This window comes from Diadema antillarum, unplaced genomic scaffold, assembly GCF_040938485.1.
Source record: "Diadema antillarum isolate AM-2024a unplaced genomic scaffold, OU_Dant_1.0 scf00000124, whole genome shotgun sequence".
NCBI lineage: Eukaryota > Metazoa > Echinodermata > Echinoidea > Diadematoida > Diadematidae > Diadema > Diadema antillarum.
Window position 1 is genome coordinate 212,706 of NW_027271013.1, and position 23,092 is coordinate 235,797.

At 37.8% G+C, this 23,092-nt stretch overlaps 1 protein-coding gene across 4 annotated transcripts in view; it reads left to right on the plus strand.

The window, feature by feature from the left end:
- Nucleotides 1-23,092, plus strand: part of LOC139720239 (uncharacterized) — a 298,627-nt gene that overhangs the window by 208,553 nt on the left and 66,982 nt on the right. For all 4 annotated transcript variants that reach the window (XM_071631603.1, XM_071631606.1, XM_071631604.1 and 1 more), the window contains exon 6: nt 7,362-7,466. In XM_071631603.1, coding sequence (XP_071487704.1) covers nt 7,362-7,466 — 105 coding nt within the window. The remainder of the gene's footprint in view (nt 1-7,361; nt 7,467-23,092) is intronic.

Below are 23,092 nucleotides of genomic sequence, written 5' to 3' on the forward strand. Positions count from 1 at the left end.
GCATTTATTCAATCATTTTTAGATCAAGAAACATTGATAAGACACAAAACCAAACAATTCAAAGCTTTATAAATTTTCTTCATCATGAGGCATAGGTCAGCAATAGAATACAACACTTTATTTGGTTCAGTTCATTGTTGATACATATATAAATGATTATTGTTTAATCACACTGAGCCCCCCCCCCCCCCCCGAATAAATAAACAAATAAAGAATAATTAGCTGAGAACCAGAAGGGCATTATTGCTTCTTCTTTTTTTTCTTCTTTTCTTTTTTTTTTTTTGGGGGGGGGGAATAGAGTTATTGGTATAATATTGTAGAGCTTGATCTCCTCTACATTGTGGTGCCAATTTTGAATTACATATTTCATTTTCAGAAGTTGTTAAAAATCAAAACCACAAGGGTGCTATTTTATCAAAATATTTGCAAAATCATCACAAATCTACCCACTTTTGTTTGAATTCACTTTTTATTTAGTGTAAATCTATTTCTGTTTTTATTTTTGCTCAAATTTTAGAACATGGTCGCACGCTTCTGGTTCTCAGCTGACAAAATGTAGACAAAAGAGCCATCTCGTTGAAGTCACATTAGGCCAGAAGGGAAAGGAATTGGGTGGTGGTGGGGGGGGGGGGGGGGGGGGGGGTGTGGTGGTACTCAAAAAGTGTCAGGTCCTCCAAAGTGAAAGTGACAAGCTCATTTGATTGCCAAATCACGACATGTCTGTCATGATTACAACAAGCCATTCAACTAATGCATCGGTATTGTGCTCTTAAGGAGACAAGCTGGGGAAAAATTCATGTTTCATGTGCATGCATTTCATATCAATTGCTGTTAGATGAGGTTATGTTTTATTGTATGTTTGTTTTGTTTGTTTTTTATCGCAAGATAGCCCTAGTTTAAAAGAAAGGGCACATTAGCAATCACAAAGAATGTAAGGAGCAATTTGCCTGCTGGGGTTCTGCAGGAATTGCCATCACCTCTGTTCATGTAATTTTCATCACTGCTCTTCACAGATTAATGCTGCGTAATCATCACTTAGAACTTTGATGTAAAAAACAAACAAACAAACAAACAAATGACAAACAAAAAAATATCAGGAAGATTAGGTTTGACCTTTTCTCTTTTTAACTGTGATCTCCCTGTGAAGTTAAAGTGCAGGGTGCTTGTTACCTCAGGATCGAAGGGTTAATTACCACATAGATTTAGGACCACCAGTTTAGGTCCTTTTGTCCATGGATTCCCATCAAGACTGCCCATGGACAATGATGTTTTGCACTACTTTGCTATCAATGCTCTGAATCTAGCTGTTTAAGGCTTGTCTGACTGAGCAACTGACATCACAAAGAAACTTGAATCCATGTGTTGAAAGTTAAAAGAGATGAACGCAGTTCAATTGACACCTTTATGGTTATGAGGAGCTCGACTGCTTGGTCAAAAAAGTGTTTTAAGCATCAATCAGAGCCCTGTTTCACTAAAATGGGAACTATATGTTTATTAATTTAGCCAAACAGTGAACCCACTATTGGGACAGGTTCAGCTCAGATCTAGTTTGGAATGATACATAGACATTCATGATGTATTCTAGAATGTGTCAACATGGGCACAGGATATTGTTCCCAAATTGCCCCTTAGATCAGTCAAATTAAACTTAGGAATGGTTTTAGAGCTTAGTGAAACAGCCCCCAGGTCTCATGTTCAGGAAAACATTTTAAACTTTCCACCTGTTTCATGCAATGGGAGAATTTCTTTGCCAAGAATGAAATGTAGCTCTGGGAATAGACAATAATGTATCTTATCATTTACTGGGACACGTACGTAGGTTCTATAGTCATTATGACATAATCATCATTTGCATCGACACTTTGATCAGCTTGGGATAGGAGAAGCTATGTGAACTGTTAAGATCTAATGACATTCTATCCATCAGGGGAAAGCTGATGGAGAGACAGAATTAAATTAATGACCGACACCTTTAACGATGGTAAAATGGACCTTGATGGTATTTCAGTGATAAATACTGAATTATAGATCACAGTAATTTGGCAAAAGTGACATCATATCACGATCATCTATTTTGTTCTTTCAGTCTTTAGTGGAAGTCTACAAAAAGTAAAAGTTGTTATAAGCTAACCAATTCTCTCCAGAGTTGCCATTAAAGAGACATAAAGTTGCTAGGGCAGGAGTGATGGTCAGAAACATAGTATCCTCTTGTTCTTTGAGTAATATGTGCTCCCCTATTTCCTTTTAAAAGATGTGTATGTTGTGAACTTTTCTAGGTGCACTGTTGTCTTTTAATGGCATTCTTTTCTTTTCATGTTTTTCCTTTAATACATTGTGTATAATCAGTCAACTTAAGCATGGATGTCAGCTTATAGTAAGGCTTTTAGAGTGATATTGGAAGAGAAGTTTCTGGTAATACGGCTTTTAGAGTGATATTGGTAAAGAAGTTTCTGGTAATACGGCTTTTAGAGCGATATTGGTAGAGAAGTTTCTGTTAAGGCTTTGAGAGTGATATTTTGTGGAGAAGTTTGGTGGAAATATCAGGCAAAATGTGAAGGCTGATGCCTCTCTGTGTAATAGCCATAGGAGGTCCCCCCAAGGTTGTGTCCGCATATTTTTTTGTCATTTCTGTCAATTACGGTAATGCTGCAGTTATGACTGAGAGGGAATGTTAATGCATCACAGAAAGACTTAACATTGTATCAACTTCCAGACGATTAAAATGTAGTCAACTTTCATGTGCTTCTGTGCTCATGATAAGGCTCTGTTTTTTGTTTTTTGTTTGTTTTTGTTTTCTGTTTTGCTTCACACCATTTGACCAGTTACCAAGTATGTTACCAGCGGTGCTAATCGAGTCGCAACCTTTATATGACATTTCCGCAAAAAAAAAAAAAAACGAACAAAGAGGAAATGTTCCTATCAAGAGACTTGAGAGTGACTTGATAATAGGAGGGGAAAAATAACAGAATATGTGAGAAAAAAAAAAGAATGTTGATGGAATGAAGAGGAAAAAGCTATAGTTATGGTACTTTCCATATTCTTTTTTCTTAGCAGCTACAAGAATGGATGATCATGAAAAGTACTTTTTCTTAAAATCTTGTAATGTAAAATTAGATTCCTTCTGAAGGCAGCTGTTATTTTAGACTCATTTAGATTCTATTTTATTTTATTTTTTTTTAAACCTTATTTTATTTTCTTCTCTTCTCTTCTATTCTAAAATATCCTATTCTATTCTATTCTATCTTATCTTATTTTATTTTATTTTATTTTATTTTGTTTTATTTTATTTTATTTCATTTTGTTTTATTTTATTTCATTTCATTTCATTTTCATTTCATTTTATTTCATTTCATTTCATTTCATTCTATTCTATTCCAATCTCTTCTATTCTGTTCTATTCTATTCTATTCTATTCTATTCTATTCTATTCTATTCTATTCTATTCTATTCTATTCTATTCTATTCTATTCTATTCCATTCTCTTCTATTCTGTTCTATTCTATTCTGTTCTATTCTATTCTATTCCATATTACAGTCAGCTCGATGTGGGGTTGTGCATGTTAACTTTCCTTTGTTATATCTTTATTGTTTTTATTAACACTTAAAAGGCTGATCCTACCTTTACTCTGTCTGATGATGTTATAAACATATTCCTACTTCTTGTAATAATTCAATCTAAAATGAATGTTGTAATTTGGTCAGTGTCAAAGGAAGTGGAATGTGATTTAATAAGCAAGCTATTAGTTTCAGCATGGAGGTATCATTGTTTTAATCAGCTCAGTTTGGTTGGGAAATTAGGCAGGTGTTACATGTACCTTTATAGGTTAATGGTGCAGGTTCTTACTCCAGGGCCCCATTTCATAAAAAGTTGATATGATAGCAACTCTTGTTTGAATGACAATTGTCACAGTAATGACAAGAATCCAGCTTCCTAATTGGCTGTTGCTATTGGAAGTTGTCATTCCACCAAGAGTTGCCATCCTAACGTCTTTTATGAAATGGGGCCCAGAATTTAATGTAGTGATTGTAGTAGTGAGTTTCAGAGTCCCACAAAGAGTTATCTAGTACTCTTACTCTTTCACTCAGTGGACATTATGCTGATGATCAGTGTTAAGGTTGCATGTACTGATTGCAAAAAAAGTTCAATGTGACAGCCATATTGAGAATAAATTCAGTCACGTATATATTGAATGAATCTCTTGTGTGCGAACAGAGGTACCTTTATCACTATGATAGCGGATGTGCATCTGAGACCTTTGAAAAAGAGCAACTTTGAAAATTTTGAATTTTCATTTTTTTCCCTTTCTGCCAAGTTAATTCAAGGTAAAAATTTGTAAGAACACATTCCCCAGATGCCTGTAATGAAATATATATGTATAGTATACAAATTTCAGTAAAACAGTTTACCAAAAATTCCACAAATATATAGTTTAAATCCAATCCCAGGAATTAGGCAGATGTTGCAGACATGTGCATTCAATAATGAACACACGCTGACACATGCCTGTGCATGGTATGCATAGTTTACTTGATGTAAACCATACATGTAAATTTCATTTAAACAACCTCAATAGTTAATTTGGCCCATTTCCCCACCCCCCCCCATGTTTATAAGTTCATAAGTTTATTCCATGTCAGGCATGCTTTATAGACCTCAGCCAGTGTACGTTTCAGATTGGGGTCAGGGAGATAATTCATGAAGACCGTATTATCCTCTGAATGATTTACCATTGTAGTGTTCTCATTACAGTGTCATATAGCAGCGGAAAATTTCTCTGAAATAGTAAGGGGGCCGGAAGGTAGCCATCTCGACAAGGATAATGACAATTCATGTAAAAGATCATACTCCAAGACTGCTAGCACAGATCTACGCCCACCTGTAGCCTTCTCATCTAGGACAGCTTCCTGACTCTTATTGTGTGGCTTGACCGCTTCAATAAACTGGCCTTTTCTTCCTCCATTGAATTGCGTTCTACATTAACAGCAAGATGAAATGCATTCAGAGTATTTCTGAGTAGCTTATTAAAAAGCAGAGTAAGCTACTTATGCATAAAAGTGCGTAGGCCTGTTAAGGCCATCATATATGATGCATCAATGAAGACTGCCCTCTCTGGCAAGAATAGTGGCAGACCTCATCCCCTGAGCTGTTCCCTCAGAATAAGTATTTTCATCTGAAGTTTATTACCTATAAATATCGTCCCCACAGACCTGTTTGCATTTTGAAAAAGAGTAATCAAATGCTCCTTAGCTATAGAAAGGATTCAGTGTGTTTTGTACATGATGCTCTCATGGACCAACTTGTTTCATGTATGAGTTACGATATTTTTAAAGAAGATTGTTGTGCTTAACCCATTGAGGATGAATCCTGAGTATACTCGGGCCTGAGTTTGTGGGAAATGTGTGTTGTAGCAAATGAGCCCATTTTCAGTGGGTTAAATGCTACTCAGAGGTCATTTTTAGTAGTTGTATCTTTTCAGATACTGTAAGACGAGAAATGTTAACGTGCATTTTAATTTCGCGAATTTCGTGAGCGCCAAGATTCGCGAAATTAAAATGCACGCGAAATTTCTTATCTACACTATATGCATTGAACGCAAGAGGCAATTCGCGAAAATTTCTTGCCACGAAAAAGGCCGTCGGCTCCAATTCGCGAAAATTTCGTGCCGCGAATATATCATGTTTTACAGTACTGTATAAACCTACAATGAATTAAGTCCTCATGGAGCATGTTCAGCCCCAAATGGTGCACACTTTGTGTGGTAGAATTCACCCTCATCAATAACTACATTGTACATGCTACTTCTTTTTTAGGCGTTGACTTCAAGTAAGTTGTTTTCTTAATCATTTTACAAATAAAAGAACTGAAAAAAAAAGCTGTCAAAAGGTATTACATTGTGTAAATGTAAATGACAAATTATGTGTTTCCATACGCACATATACAGCCTTGAAGGTTAACATAAAAACTGAGTGGGTGTGAGGTTGCTTGTACTCTTGTATAATGTACTTCAAATTGCTTAGGATTTCTATTGTTCATGCATACCAACTAATTCATATTTCTGTCTCTGTTGCAGAGAAAGCTTATCTGTTTTATCATATAAAAAGCTATTACCTTCACAAATGCAGATGTTCAGAGATTTCAGCCCCAATTCCTTTTTCTTTCTGCCAAGATGTAGATTTTTATTTGTTTATTTTTATTTTTTACTTTTAGCTTCTTTACATCAAATTCAGTTGACTGGTGTTTCATCATATGGCTTTATAGTCTAGGGATTATTGTATTGTTTTTTTTTTTGTTCGTGAGGATACTGACATGACATAGAACACTGACCATTATCATAGTCTGTGTCAACAATGGCAATGACCTCCATGACATGAATTTTTCTTGACACATCCTTGTGAGTTAGCCCCCATTTTACCATCCTTCTGCTTTAATAATGGACGGACACATTTCCTCTGAAGTGGTGCATTACAGAATTATGGGGAATTCATGGTGTGATCTCAAACACTGAATAAAATGCACTTTCTTTATTAAACCAAAAAGAAGAAGAAGAAGGAAACAAAAGAGCTTTTCTCTTTCCCCAAAGGACGTGCACAAGTGAATGTACTTATAGTTAAGATCTTTCATACAAAAGGAAAGGTTGTTGACCCCAGTCCCAGTATCATATGGGCTTTGTGATTGACTTGTATGCCTGACTGGCAGGACCTGACTTCAGGCCCTTGGTGTGGGTGCTGGAAATGTGCCATGGGCCACATACGTGTCATGGGAACCATATGTGCCATGGGCCCTTTCTGTGTTAAAGGGTGTGTACAGTTCTGGTCAAGGTGAGGATTTAGCATTTAATGTTTTGCGAGATATTCAGAAACCACTCTATGAGATGTCAAAGAGCATGCAATTCAAAGGGGTATCAAAAGTTTATTTGATGAAAATCGGTTTTGAAATGGCTGAGATATCCAAAAACAATGTGAAACAAAGAGATCCTAATAAAAGGCGTGGCCTGTCGCCATTTATTATTATCACTTTTTCGGATATCTCAGCCATTTGAAAACCAATTTTCATCAAATAAATGTTGAATCCTTCTTGAAATTACATGCTCTTTCATATTTCATAAGAGGTTTCTCATTATCTCACTTAGGAATGTTCAAAACATGAACCCCCACCTCAACCAGTACTGTACAGTCCCTTTAAACTTTAACAATTGATTGGCAATCCTCTATTCATGATTAGCCAATGAAGACTGATGATAGAATAGGAATTGGAATAGTGAATTTTAATGAGCAAATCGACGAAGAGGTGTCGTATTCAGTGCCGTTATCATGTACATCTGCCACCTTATCTCGTCTTTTTACATCTCTCTGTCTCTCAGGATAAAGGTCAACGACCAGATCATTGAGGTGGATGGAAAGAGTCTTGTCGGAGTGAGCCAATCATATGCAGCCATGGTGCTCAAGAACACCAAAGGAAAAGTCAGGTGAGTTTGCAGATAAAGTCACATGACTAGTTCCCCCCCCCCCTTGTTCCACCGCTCATCGTCCATTAGGAGCAGAACTCCGTCTCCAGGGAGCGTTGGTATCGCTGATGCAATTCCTGATTTGCCCTGACTCCTCCATCTGTTTTTGATGAATATTGGGAGATTATTAGCGACATGTTTTTGCACCACTCAGCAAAATCATAAGCAATCGTAAAAAAGAAAGGGTTGTCGCAGTGGTTACAGGTAACAATGACCGTGAGGCCATTACCTTGGGAGAAGGGGTTGCTGACACCCTGCTGTCTGGTATAGTGCTCCGGTTTCTCTTTCTGGCTGATTGATTTTCACTCACATTGGGATGGGGAGACTCACGCCTTTGCTCACATTCAAGTTTTTTTGCATGAAAGGATAAAAGCAGCATTCATCAGCAAGAATGGAGTATGGCAACTGTCTGCCTGCTTTTGTGACAGAACTGTTTAACAGCCATACAATCAAGTCCCCAGTGATGACATAGCAATGTTTGCTGGCGGAAGGAATACTTTATACGCAATATATTTTGCAGTGTTTTCAATTATGCAATTCTCATGAGTCAACTGATGTTTATGAAATGAATAACTTGCAAAAACTATGACCTTCCTTAACTTATGTGTATGTGCTGTATGTTTTCTCCAAGATGGAAAATCACTCATTTTTCTCCTGCAAAAGGTGTGAAATAGTGTAGTTTTGTTTCAAAAAGGGGTAATACTCATTCCCATTCCATTAATGTTGCTCTCAATCTTGAATTCAGCCACTCAAAGAATTTTTCTACAATTCCGCATTTGTGACATATTGAACTCACAAAATATATGTGTTTGCAGTGACAGCTTGGAGTTTTGTATCATGTTTTTGTTTTGATTTCTTTTCTTTTGTTTTCATGGTACGGTGTACTGTTAAACAGTACTTTGAGAGTAGAAGCTGTGTTCTCATAATTGTGATAAGGGTAATGTGTAGCCAAGTACCTGTTCATCATACTATAAAGTTATCTAGAGCACCTTGTGAGTCACTGTCAAAACTGGTATACGGCATCTTCATGACTCCTGTTGCTAGGCAACTGCAATCTTCAAAGTTTAGTCATTAACCAACACATCTAATGACACATATCTGGTACGTCTGTTGGCAAATCTGCTAGGTTCTTGAGGAAGATGTACAAAAGAACGATAGTAATTTTCTCGGCAGACGGCAGTTTGTTTTGGATGTGTGATTGATGATGGGTACACTCAAGTGTATTTAATCTTTGAAAGGTGAGAATCAGCAGCAGATGACAAGTACAGCCCTCCTGGATCCCTGATTGACCAACATCTGTCATTGCTAACAATGCTTGACTCAGTTGCCACATTTTGGCCATCCTTTTCATACCATTCAGAGATAACAATGTGGAAAGTGTATAAACTGATAATATGCCAGACTAGACAATTTGGTTGTATGTGCACATGTAGGTAGATGCGCCTTTTCCTTTTTGTCTCGCCCACCGGAGGTGAAGGCGAGACTAAGGGATCCAAATGGTGTCCGTCCGTCGTCCGTCCGTCGTCCGTCCGTCGTCCGTCCGTCGTCCGCCGTCCGTCGTCTGTCACAAATGTTAAAGTTTACCTGCAAGACTCTCTTATGATGCATAACTTGGCAACTGTTACAGCAATGGCAGCCACACTTGGGTGATAGAAGCACTAGGGGTATCTTCATGTTATGGTGTTGTCAGAGGTCATGTGATGATGTCAAAGGTCATTTGAGGTCATATATTAAAGAGTATGTGCAAGACTCTCTTTTCTATGTTAAAGTTTACCTGCAAGACTCTTTTCACAAATAACTTCACATAAGTTGCTTGGATTACAACCTAACTTGGGTCATAGATGCACTGGGGGTACCTTCATGTTATGGTGCCGTTGGAGGTCACAGGATAAGGTCAAAGGTCATTTGAGGTCATACGTTAAAGTTTACTTGCAAGACTCTCTTATCACATGTAACTCGACACATGTTGCTACAATGGCAATCAAACTTGGGTGATGGATGCACTTGGGGTACCTTCATGTTATAGTGCCGTAAGAGGTCACATGATAAGGTCAAAGGTCATTTGGGGTCATACGTTAAAGTTTACTTGCAAGACTCTCTTATCACACGTAACTCAGCACATGTTGCTACAATGGCAATCAAACTTGGGTGATGGTAGATGTCTCTTGGGAAATTGGAGGTAACCACAAGGTCAAAGGTTACAGACAGGGGTCAACGAACTTTTAGGGCCCAATGTTAAGTTTTTAGGGCGCATTTCGTTTATGGCTCATAACTTTTGATCCCTTTGTCCGTTTGTGACCAAACTTGGATGGAAGATGTCCCTTGGGGAGGTGAAGGTCGTCACAAGGTCAAAGGTCACAGACAGGGGTCAACAAACTTTTAGGGCCCAATGTTATGTTTTTAGGGCGCGTTTTGATTGTGGCTCATAACTTTTGATCCCTATGTCCGTTTGTGACCAAACTTGGACGGTAGCTGTCCCTTTGGGAGTTAAAGGTCATCACAAGGTCAAAGGTCACAGAAAGGGGTCAACAAATTTTTAGGGCCCAATGTTAAAGCCCAAACAAAGTTCTGGTACGCCTGCAAAAGTTGTCAAATTTTGCTCCAAAATGTAAAGGTATGCCTAGGAAATGTGCGGAATAACGCTGTAATAACAAGATATTCGATGGGTAACGACGAAAATGGGAAATATTAACCAAAAACGTTCAGTCTCAGAACTAACCCGAACGGGGTCAGGCTAAACTCGGACTCGGGGATAACTCGGCTTCGCTTTGACGGCGGGATGAGTTGTAATGGTTGTCCCTCTGATCATTGTACAGTGTTGTCCTATGGGAGCGGCCTGTATAAACTAGCGCTTCGTGTTCTGGCTACTCGCAGTAATGGTCCGAGCTGTTACAACGCGCGCATCAAAAACATCTTTTGCGCGCATGCAAAATTAGTGTGCGCCTATCAAGCACCTCTAAAACAATCAAAGGCGCTTGATAAACAACAACAAAAACTCCAAAGACCGCGCGTCTCAGCAACTGAGGACTGCGCGCTGCCATTTTTGTTTTGTTTTGTACAGGATTACGTTAGCACGCACTTTCCTGTCCATTCAGTTAGGCCCCATTTGGTATTATGCAGTGGCCAGTAGAATGTGGCGATCACTTACTGCGTGTGAATTGTCTGAAGTAGGGTCGAATTTTTCCCGAGACCGAGTTAGTCTGGAGCCTTCTGGAATAAAAGTCGGTTTTCCTACTATTATTATTTTTCTCAAAATACTCCAAACCGACTCATCATTCCGGCAAACCGCGTCAGCCAGGTAAGTTTCTTAGTGGACTCTTTCGATATATTGCAAGCAAAAATGAAATGGCGCTAGAGGGGTTCTCAAGCACTTACCGAAACTTAGTTTTCACTTTAAGTTTTTATGGCGCGTTTCGATTATGGCTCATTACTTTTGATCCCTTTGTCCGTTTGTGACCAAACTTGGATGGTAAATGTCCCTTAGGGTGTTGAAGGTCACCACAAGGTCAAAGGTCATAAGCAGGTCAATTAACTTCTGGGAGTTATAAAAAATATTAATTCCTTGTACGCGAATGGGCGAGACACAATTTGGCGATTGCCTTGTCTATGTTTTTCCCCGGTAAATCTCTTGAATATTAGGTTTATATGCAGCATTGAGCCTGAAATCCAAGTGGTCTTCTTCTGGAAAGCAGTGATCTCAAAAGATTTAAAGCTACATGTACACTGATGCTTTTGTGAGGATAAGATCATTTAAAAGGTGTGATAGTAATTCTGAGAAATGCTGTAAGCTACTAGTGATTTTTTTTTTTTTAATCCACTTACGTTTATTGTATGTGGACATACATGTATATGACTGCATGCAAACCAGTCACTTGTCTTGAATCATGTTTCATGGAGAAGCATTTCAGGAAATTCGTCCAGAGTTCTGTGATTGATATGTTTGCAATGTTAGCTTGTATTTTTCACATTGATATATTTTTGGTATGATGTCATACAGTTTTTAAGTTCTCATCAATATCCTGTGGGTAGGCAGTGCTGTATCGCATGGAGAAAACATCCACCACAAGCCGAATAATTTAGTTACCAGGAATGATGAGGCAGTAACCAGCAGTGAGACGCATTAAACCTGATGCAACTTGCCTTTAGCTTCCATAGAATGGATGACACAGGGCTGGTTGCCATGGCAATGCTGATGCAGATTGGCTTGATGGGGAAACATGAGAAAAAAAATGGGGGGGGGGGGCAACAGTTAGTTTCTTCTCCCATTGCCTCCAGATATTTGTCCCTTTTCCGATTTTAACAAATCTCTGGTAAATGTTAAGTGTTGTGTTTGTGACACTTTGATGGAGTGATGCTATTAAACCTGTACTAATATACCCATTAGGTAAAAACTTGGCGCCCTCTTTATTTCAAATACAGACAGTCCTGTCAAGTCCTGCTGATTCTGCAGTAAGAAAGGCTCCTCAGAAAGTTAATCGTTTGTGTCCTAAAAGAAGAATAAAAAATCCTGTGTGATTTGGGGATTATTTTCCCCTATCAAGATGCATGTAGCACACCTGTAATTATCTCTATGAAAGCTCTTTTGAATTCTCTCTGATTTACATTTGTAAATGTTGGCAGCCTTGTTAGAATACAAGTAGAATATTTTTTCTCTATTTTGTGGCCATTCTTCATTCTCTTTCTTATTATTCATTGATCTTTTTTACTTCAATCTGATATGACGCTTGACTCCAATATAGATCCAGTATCACTTAATCCTCACTGTTCATTATTGCATGATCAACACATTCAGTGGTTTGTTCTCTTTTCTGATTCACGTTAAAATCCGGAAACTCACAGACATTGAAAAGGGATTATGTAATCCTAGTATTCTGTTAATCCCCTTCGCATCACAATGACCTTTGCTATGGGCTGACATGTTAGGAGGCGTTCAGATTAGGCCAAAACTTGAGGTTTGGACTATAAAAAATCCATGATTTTTTTTTTTTTAAACCACTTGAATGACATTTTTTTTCCTTCAAATTTCTGTTTCGGTTATCAGACTAATGTCTATTCTCATTTAGCGTGTGAGTATCACAAAGATTTTAGGTGTAGGAGTAGGATTTAGTCTAATGTACAAAAGCTTTAAAATTGAAAGTTGGGTTCACGGAATCATTCTTTTTTTTCAGGGCTGAATAAGAAAGTAGTTTTAAGACTGGATTTATTGGAAATTACCAGTATGGGAAAAGAACGTGTCAGGCACAAATGTATGAAGCAGGATTCAGAATGGGCAAGATGAGATTGAAATTAGTGATAAACCTGCAAATTGATGAAATATGCAGTTTGAAGAATTCAGTGAATAGTAATATAGACTAGGAGGAATTATCTCTGAAGGCCCTTTGAGTATGAGAACAGGTTTATATCAAGGAGGTATTAGGCGAGCAGCTTGCCTAATACCTCCTTGGTTATTCTTAGATGCGCTAACTGTATGGGTAATTGCCGTAACTTTGAAGCAATGTGGTTGTGTGTAATCTTGTAAGTGGAATGAATACAGGGCCCTTGTGCATAAAAACCAGATCAAATATAAAAATCAAACGTAAGTCCCTGAATACTCAATTCTGATTGGCTGATGACCTATGTTTGATTTTTCTGGCTTATGTTTGATTGCATCTTTTTATGCAACAGAGCCCTGGTAAAACTGACCAAACTGGAATGAAAAAAAGAAATATACAGAAGTGGACAATTTGTAAGCTATAATCTATTTTTTCCTACCTGCGTTTTGTCCTGCCATTTTCCACAAATTCATTGAGTGCTTCTTGGAAATGTTTATGAGAAGATGATAGGAGAAAAGAAGGAGGATATGTGAGGAGTAATATCAACATCCTAACCCTAAGTGGGCCCTCTGATTCCTAATGCCATTGTCATTGTATGCCAAATGGCTGCTAACAGTAGTCAGAGAGTTAATTTGTTTTCCTACTCCCTGATAGGTCAAGTCGCTCAGAACCATTCTCCCCGTGATCTAATTATCGCCCCCGAATCAGTTACCCTCTCACTATGTGGAGGATATTGCTGTGATAGTTTGAGGAAATCATTGATTACCAGGTTCTCTGCAAATATGAGTGCTACACTCCATTTAAGAATATGATGCTTCTGTATGATGCCAATAAGGATAGTAACATTATTCAAGAGCATTATCTTCTACGATAGCAGTACAAATTAACCTTGGCTGGTAAAGTGCTTATACCTCCTTTCTTTTCTTTAAATAAAACATTGTACTAAAATTAAGAGATGGAATATTAAGGCTCAAGGATGAGTGTATAATTACATCAAATTAAACTCCTTTTCCTAAAATGGGATATGAACTTTGAAAGCACTCTTTATTAGCCCACACACTTGTTGAACCCAGTTCATATTTTGAAACAGGACAAAATCACTGACTTCTATGGAACACTGACCTTTGACAATTCTTGTTTGTTAGTTGTGTTTCTTGTGTGGGTTAAACTTTACTCATTTTGTTATCATAATTTGAAAGAAATTTGATTATCACTCCCTCTTTGCCAACAATATTATGGATATCTTGACTTCTCACTGTTAGGAAAAACCATTAGTACAGTTGTGTTATCTCTAGTCTATAGAGACTTTGCCCCCCCCCCCCCCCCCCCCTCCCCCACAACTTCCTGTACATATTGTATGCCATGTTCATTTATAGTTGTTTCTAAGAAGTAAGATATTGTATTTAGGAAGAGTACAGTACATCACATGACATGCCATGCACGAATGGAATTTCATGTCTGCACAGTTGTCATGGGAACAGTTTGCTGATGAGAGATTGAGTTCCTTGTAATGTGTTCATCACAATCCCTCGTAATGATGCTGTTGACGAATCATGGAGGTTGAATTGCCTGGTAAAAGTTCATTTGAACAGCCAATTGACCTCTTGTACATAGGGCATTTGAACAGTGGTCACATAAGAATGCCTCTATTTCAAAATGGCTGGTCGCATATGTTATTTCCTCCTCTCACATCCCATCATCTTCCCTTTACCTTTTACATTGCCTAAAGCATCTTGTGTGTGTGCAATATAAATGGCATTTTGTTGTGCCGGTTGTGATAGTATTAATGACACTTTTGCCTATTTTTACGGGCATATCATCCGTAATGGCATTTTTGGTCTACTTTATGGGCACATCACATCATGAGGTGGAAAAGGACATTAATGAAGGACAACTGATGCAGAGATGTACTACCTTTTAGCTCCGAGGCTATATACTAGTATGCCACTGTGAATTTCAAAGGTTCTTTAACCATCTGCCATTTTCTCCACCTTGGCTTGCCTGAGGACGACCAATGAAATTTGAAGAATTCTGCAAGAACTTTGTTTCTGATCTCTGGGGGTTACAAATAATAGTATATTTCCAAACTTTCCTATCCTACCGTAGATATGAAAAAGAAAATCTTTTATGAAACTGGTTTTGAATAATGTTAAAGGGATGGTACAGTATTGGTGGAGAGGAGAATTGGGCTTTTAACTTTTTGCGGGATACCAAGAAAACACTTATGATATAGTATAGAGCATACTATTTTAAGAGGAATTCAAAGTTTAATTGATGAAAATTGGGTTTGGAATGACTGAAACATCCAAAAATAAAGTAAAACAAAGTGATCGTAATAAAGTGTGGGTCCCACACTTTATTAGAATTGCTCGTTTTGGATATCTCAGCCATTTCAAAACCAATTTTCATCAAATAAATGTGGAATTCCTCATAGAATTACGTGCTCTTTCATATTTCATAAGAGGTTTCTCATTATGTCACCAAAAAAAAAAAATTAGAAACCTGAAATTGGTCTCAACCAAAACTGTACTGTCCCTTTAAAGAAAAGATGTTGATGAGTGACTGCAGTGAATATTTCATTTCTTTCATCAAAATGAAAATTTTCCTTTAATCTAGTTTTCTGCGAGGAATCCTGGCTCTTGCCCCAAGGCATTTTTTTTTTCTGTACTCGTCATTCTAGCGCTTATCTAACATCTACGAAGAGTCACCATGAATTAAATGTAACACAATATGTATAATGTATGTGCATACAAATTAAAATTACATCTAATTTTTAAATCATTGCCAAAGTCTTATTAAGCTGGCAAATCTTGGCAAGGGAGGATATGCCGAGATTGTAAAAAGTAGGATTATTGTCTTTACTTTCCCAAAGAAAAGGTAACATCCATCTCATATGTATTTGTGTTTGCTTATCTGTGTTGATTTACTTTTCCCTTTGGGCAGAATATCTTCCTAAGAATGTGTGATTTGCCCATGCAGGGTGGAGAAATGATGAATATTAATGTCATTATCATTCATAACCCGGAATTCTAAGAAAAGGAAGATAGTTGAATCATTTTGCAGATATTCAGTCATCTAGTCACCCAGACATTACTATTTGGTCACCAAAATGTGACCTTAGTTACCAGTCTTCATCTCATCTCCCTTTATCTCTAAAACGAAATATTTCCAATCCACTCTTGCAACAAAATAATGAGAACTTTTAGAATATGGCACACAGCATACTATCGTACATGTATTTCCCCCAATTGATGTCATTTTCTTTCAATAAAATTTTGAAATGTAGTTAGAACTTACTCTCATACAGTATATGTATAAAAATTTGTATTTGATTTTGTTACTGTTTCTATTTTCAGAGCTTAAGGTTCTCATTACTCAGTTATGATTTCAGCACAGAGCTTCTGATACATAACCAAGATATTTTGATATGTTTAAATCATGTGAGTAATGATATTTCTGAAAGCTTATCTTTCCAATCATACTCTCTACTCCAAACTCTAGAGGGTAATTTCAGTCTATAAGAAACATATGCCAAAACAAATCTCTATCAAGTTTTTATGAAAGTGAAGTTGTGAGACTCAACTAGATTAAAACATCTAGTTCACGGTCTCCAAGTTCACATTCTCCGAGAGTTGGAAATCACTTCCGAAAGCTTATTTGTGGTCGTTTCTGATATCAGCTTTATATGAAAGGTCATCGTAGATGTTGAACCCAACTTGTTCATTAACTGTGAGGTTGCCCAAAGATGCTCAAATATTTGCGGTGGGATTTTCAAAGGAGAGCCATCCTGTTTTTACCCAAATAAATGTTTTTATTATTCATACAGTCAGATAATCAATTGAGCAAATGACACATGACTAGTGTGTTCAATGTGGTATTGACTTTTCAATGCATGTTCGTGTTCTTACATTGTTCAATTCTTTATAAGTTTATGGGAAAGACTTCCAAGTTTTGACTTGCATTTCAAGCACATGAAGTATCAGAAGCAATTTCCAAACTGACATGAATACAGTACACAATTCATGTGTTCTGTGTGTCATATTTGATGCTGAACTTTGCTTTGAACAGTAAGCTTGTGGTTGCTCGGAGAAATATTAGTATCTGCCAAATCAAAAGTCAGACATTGAGATGATATTGATAGAGCATGTGCAAGATTTGTGTGTTTCACTGAAACCTTCCCAAAATTTTATTTGACCGTTCAAACTTTTCTCCCATTTGTAAAATACATTATTTTGATTCTGTCTTTATCTTATAAAATCAACTCTAGCTTGCTATTGTGTCAAATATTGCCAATTTGTGAACTTCTTATTTTATTAGCAATTCTTTGCATCTGATGTTCAATGCATATAAAGAATATCTCTCTGTATATGCACCTTACCAAAAAAGCCAAATTTGAGAATTAACTGCAATTTGATTATTTGTTCCTGTCAGCAAATGCTGTGACATTGGAAATGTATTGCCTTAGAAAGAAATTAAGGATTCAGGTTTCCTATGTCTTAAAATAACAATTAAAAAAAATGGTTAGTCAATTTGTTATTTTGATCAGTTCATTATTGAGAGCAAAGTGATTGTACACAAAAGAAAGACTGATAGATTTTATCAAAACTTTCCCTTCAATTTTTCCATGTACCTCAGCATCATAAATAATTCTGTCTTTATCAGTTACTCCAAGAGATGACAAATAACTTCCTCTGGATTATATGTTGATCCTATCTGTACGTAACAATTTGACAATATGATGGCATCACTGATTATGACTTTATCCCAGTGATTCCCATCCATGACTCTTGATCCATTTAACCTAATCTTTCCCCTCAATCGGAAGGTCATTCTTGCCTTGTTCCCCGTGAGTCTTTACCATGAGCGATAAAGGGTCGTATCTTGCCAAAATAAGAAGATTATCTGAAGGGGATATTATGAGAGATCCCAAATTAAAGCTCCTACTCTAATTCGGTGACAGCATAAAGGATATGATTATAAACATATGCAACCATCAAGCAAGGTTTGACTTTAATAGAAAGGCGTGATTCCACAACACTTGTCATCTGTTCATCAACTGTCACACTCTCAATTGAACCAGAGCTTGGGGGGGGGGGGGGGGGGGGGAGACAGCATCCAGTTGGTCAAAGCTGCTACCTTGTGATAAAAGGCCATCACATGTTAGGATGCCCTTGATTACATAATTACCACCCTAATTGGCACCCTCTACAGGGACACAGTGATACCATTAGAGTGTACATCCCCCCTTTTAAAAATCATCCTCCATCCCCCCTATCTACTCCTCTGTCACGCCAATCATGATTTACGTTTACACCATGACTCAATTATGTAATTGAGGACACTTTGGTAGAATTAGGCGGCTATGTTGTTTTGAAATACTTGTGTGGTATAAACCAGGTACATCTGTATCTTTGTTTTTCTTTAGTGTTAAACAAAGATACTTCATTTTTTTTTATCTTCAATTTTGGCAGTATAGGAGATAGTCTACAGATATGTCAAGATCATATTGATGATAATGATATGAAATAATGATAGTAATAATACTATTATTCTAATGTTGATAGCAATAGTATTAGAATGATGATATTAAGATAATGATTAAGTGATGGCTCAGAAGAATTGATAGCAGAATTGAGACTTGTAAGATGTCACTTGAAAATAGTAGTGGAGTTTAGAGTCATTGAATGCAAATGAGGCCTGTTCATTAAAGGGTGTGTACAGTTCTGGTCGAGGTGAAGATTTAGCTTTTAATGTTTTGTGAGATATTCAGAAACCACTCTATGAGATGTCAAAGAGCATGCAGTTCTAAGGGGTATCAAAAGTTTATTCGATGAAAATCGGTTTTGAAATGGCTGAGATATCCAAACACAAGGTGAAACAAAGAGATACTAATAAAGTTGGGGCATGTCGCCTTTTATTATTAGCACTTTTTTGGATATCTCAGCCATTTGAAAACCAATTTTCATCAAATAAATGTTGAATCCTTCTTAAAATTACATGCTCTTTCATATTTTATAAGAGGCTTTTCATTATCTCACTTAGGAATGTTCAAAACATGAATCCCTGCCTCAACCGGTACTGTACAGTCCCTTTAAAGTGAAGACATGATTTGCTATGAATTGTACAGTGTGTATTCATTCATTCATTCATTCATTCATTCATTCATTCATTCATTCATACATACATTCATTTATTCATTCATTCATTCATTCATTCATTCATCAGTCATTATATAATCAGCAAATGACAAAAAAAACCAACATACAACCTGGATGCTTCTTGCTTGTGATTCAAAGGTTTAAGATGAAATTCCATCAGACTTTTTAGAGCTTTTTTGTAATATTTGGCAATCAAACATAAAAATTTGATAAACTGTTTCATTGCTGCCCTCCATAGTCTATGAATATAACTGTCCTTCTTTTCTCAACATAGATGAAGAGAAACTATATCTTAAGGAAGTGTAGCCTTTAATGTTTGAGATCTTCTCTTTTGTGTGTGTGTGACAAATGCATGTTTAGCTTATTGTGGAAAAGAGAATCATACTTCATGTAAAACCCAACTTTCTCTCAGTGGCCACAATGCCAATTGTAGCTTTACCAAAATATTGATTGTTTGTATTGGTGCGGTAGGATGGTATGTTTGGCATTCCAAAGGTCTGAGCAGAAATTTGAAATACACTTCTACTTCCTTGTGCAGAAGATATGATAATTAAAATGTAATGTAGCCAACATGGTATGGTAATGAAACACTCTGTACTGCGGCTGAAAGTTTATTAGTAGACAAAGTTTTGTTGATATCACGATTGCATTCAAAGAGGCTACTTACCTTGTTTGAGAGTTTTCATGTCTAGATGGTTAGACTTCTGCCACCAGCCTGCTTGTCGATGCTACTCATTTCCTGAGAAACATTGTTGGTTTGGCTTAAGTAGTTGGGGGCCTTGCACAGGCAATTATATGTTTTTCAGCTGACAAATTGACTTGTGTTTTGTGTTCGATATCATCAGTGCACCAGCTTAGTAAAGTGCAGTGCAGTTTTATTCCTTAAAGATTCTTTAAATTGGTTCCTTAAATTGATTGTTCGTCCTGTTTGATATTTCTCAAAGAGGTCTCTATCTGCCCACTGGGATGAACTTTATGACTGGTCTCCTGAACTTTACTAATTTGCAGAGCGGTTAGTCAGAGGACCACGCACTTGAGGGTGGCTAAGGCGCAATCCTCAAATTAACTCCTTGTACTTCCTCTTCTGATTTTACACGGTCTTTTCCCTTTTAACAGTTGTTGGCATCATGGGGGTGTGTGGAAGATAGGAGGGGGGGGAGGGGAGGGGAGAGGGAAAAAGAAGAAGAAGAAGAGAGAAAATGAGTAAATATTTCAACCATTTCCCCCCTCCGTATCAACACGGGACAGTGATTCACAAAGGATGTGGCGTTACCCCTCCATGGGAATCCTCTCACCTCCTCTGAAATCTGGAAGTCTTTGATGAAAGAACTACCCACTCTGCCGGAATTTCTATTCTCGGCAAGTTGTGGGACTGCCGCGGAGCTGCTGATCCAAGGGGCTTACCCGCGATGATGGTCATTAAGTTCGGGGGCCAAACCACCTTCCGCTCCCGTACCCAGCTGCTCGGCTCTCGGACCCATTCCGTATAGCTAACCTCACGACGGTTTGGATGAACCATATGCGTCACGTGCATTTGCCAGGCGGTGTCAAGTTGGTTGCTTCTGCAAAGTTGGGACAGGACAGATGTGGCCTATATTTAGATGGAACTGAGTGAAGAATTTGTTCGTTACTGCTTGATGCTCTCATATTTGCGAAATGTTCCGAGCTGGTGCTGAAATTAGTAACAGTTGCTGTGTAAATATTTAGCTCTAGTTAGGTTTTAAACTTGTGAGAATAAAGAAGAAGGTATTATTACTGCTGTAGGGTTTAATTTCATGTTCAATTCAAGCCCAGATTAGAATCTCTTGCCATGATGTTACTTGGCATCCACTATTTTTTCTGACTGCTTCGTGTCCGATACTGACTTTGACTGCTCTGCCTGTGGCCTACAGGGACTGTGTATTAAATTTGAGCCTGCCATTAACCTGTCATTTCCTCAATGTGTGGTATGTGAAGACTTCGCAAGAAATCAAAACACGGGGTGAGGCGAGACGATGGGAGGACTCTGATTACATCACTTCGGTCCCCAGGAACCAGTTGCCTGACCCAGAGCTGGCTGTTAATTGGAAGATGCAATGCAGAGTATATGTCTTCTGCTGAAGATGACGTGTGACAAGACTTCTCGCCTGATTGCGGCTTTTATTTTCGATTTGGCATGAGCCTGGATACTTATTGCTCATCTTTACTGAGTAAAAATGCTAAGTTGGATGGCTTGGATTTGAGTTTTTACTTTTTGTATGGGACCAAGGCCAACTGGTTTAGTTTTGCCATGTGAAGCCATGCAATATTTATTTGTTGTAATTGGAGCTACACTGTACGATGCAAGGCTGGAAACATTTTGTTTCATGTATCACTTTCGTGGACGCCGTCTGTTGGACCGGAGTAGAGATGATTCGAGTTGTTTATAGCGCTTGTCTGTGTTGAGGAGTTTACTTTCTGTGCAGACAGGCCCCATCTGCTGTAATATCAGTGGTTCTGTGCAGGAAACTCTGCTGAAGTTGTGACTTCAGAAGCCTGGGACATCGAACCAAGTATTATCCTGAGACACTAGCTCCAATGGCTGGCGTGGTTTGCAACTATAACACCAGCTCCTATAGAGCAGGGTCAAGGTAAACCCAAAGACAGAAATACTTTTACTAAATGGGGGTTGTCAATGGCTCCTACCTTTGTACATCCGATTTTGTCTTTTAAATGTTTAACCTGGCAATTGTACTCAGCATCAGAAAGGTGTATGTTTATTCTCAGTACCTCTGGATACCCTGTCATTTTTCATACCAGCTTCGATATCCCTTTTATTCCCAGATCCTTTGTTAACCCTTTTAATCTGATCAAATAATTTAAATCTGACACGGCATCCAGGGCAATCACAGCCTGTCACAATTGCCTATCCCGTCTCACCACGCTGTTTCACATCCATCCCGTTTTTGTCCACAATGGCCTGAAACGGGGCCTGCCGTGGCTGCCGCAAATGTGCTGTAAACGCAGCATTAGATAACCTTGTATTCTGGGGACCTCTGTACACCCTTTCATTCCCAGCTCCTTTGTAAACTTTTTCAATCTGCAGTACACATTTCATAACCCTTTAATCAGTACCTCTGCAACCCTTTCATTTGGCAGGACAGTTTCTATAACCCTTTCATTCCCAGCTCCTTTGTAAACCCTTTCAAACTGTAGCACTCTTTAGATAATCCTTTTTTTCTCAGTACCTCTGTAAACCCTGTCATTTTGAAGAACAGTTTCGATAACCCTATCATTCCTAGCTCCGTTGTAAACCCTTTCATTTTTCAGTACCTTTTAGGTAAGTGTAAGACCCTAGGGTCTCTTGTTTTTGTTTGTTGTTTTTAATAAGTATCATTGTTGAAGAATAATATATAATAATATGGGGAGTAACAAGTTCTCATAAAACCCCAGATACTGCTTTGTATAGTGCCAGCCAAAGGGAACTTCCGTAGCAGCTTGTTGACTGTCTGGATTTGTGGTCTAAAAACAACAAGCTGAAATTTCAAGGAAGTTTGTTTTTCACAGGGAGACAGACCTGTAGGAGGAAACATGGGGATTTTGAATGAAAACAATCTGCAAACAAACAAACCGACAGATAGAGATTTTTTTGTTTTTGTTTTTAAGAGAGAGAGAAAAAATTAAGATATATTACTAGTTAGGTTCACATGACATCTGTAATCTTCAAAGTCTTAAACTTATATGATAATAGCTTGTAGATTTTTACTGCGATGCGTATCAGCAAGATGCCTAACCTTAAAGATTGAATTTTCGAGTTAAGAGTAACAATTGATGTTTAACTCACAGAACCGGAAGAAATACATACAGTGCTGGTGATAAACCCTATACTGTCTGACAATACTGTAGTGTACCTGTAGAACACAACTTGACTTGGAAGCTGAGGGGGAATAGGGTTTATTGAGATGTCACACTAAGTTTTGATTTTGATTTTTTTTTTTTTTTTTTTACTATCATGTCCATACGATGCTTAACTACGAATGGGGAACCCCAGGCTTGTGGAGAGAGTGTAAACCCCAAGAAATCTTGTGGTTATAATCATCAAATAATCTTTAAGAGTAGGAACTTTTGAGTGCATCTGTATGGGGCTGAACTATGAGGT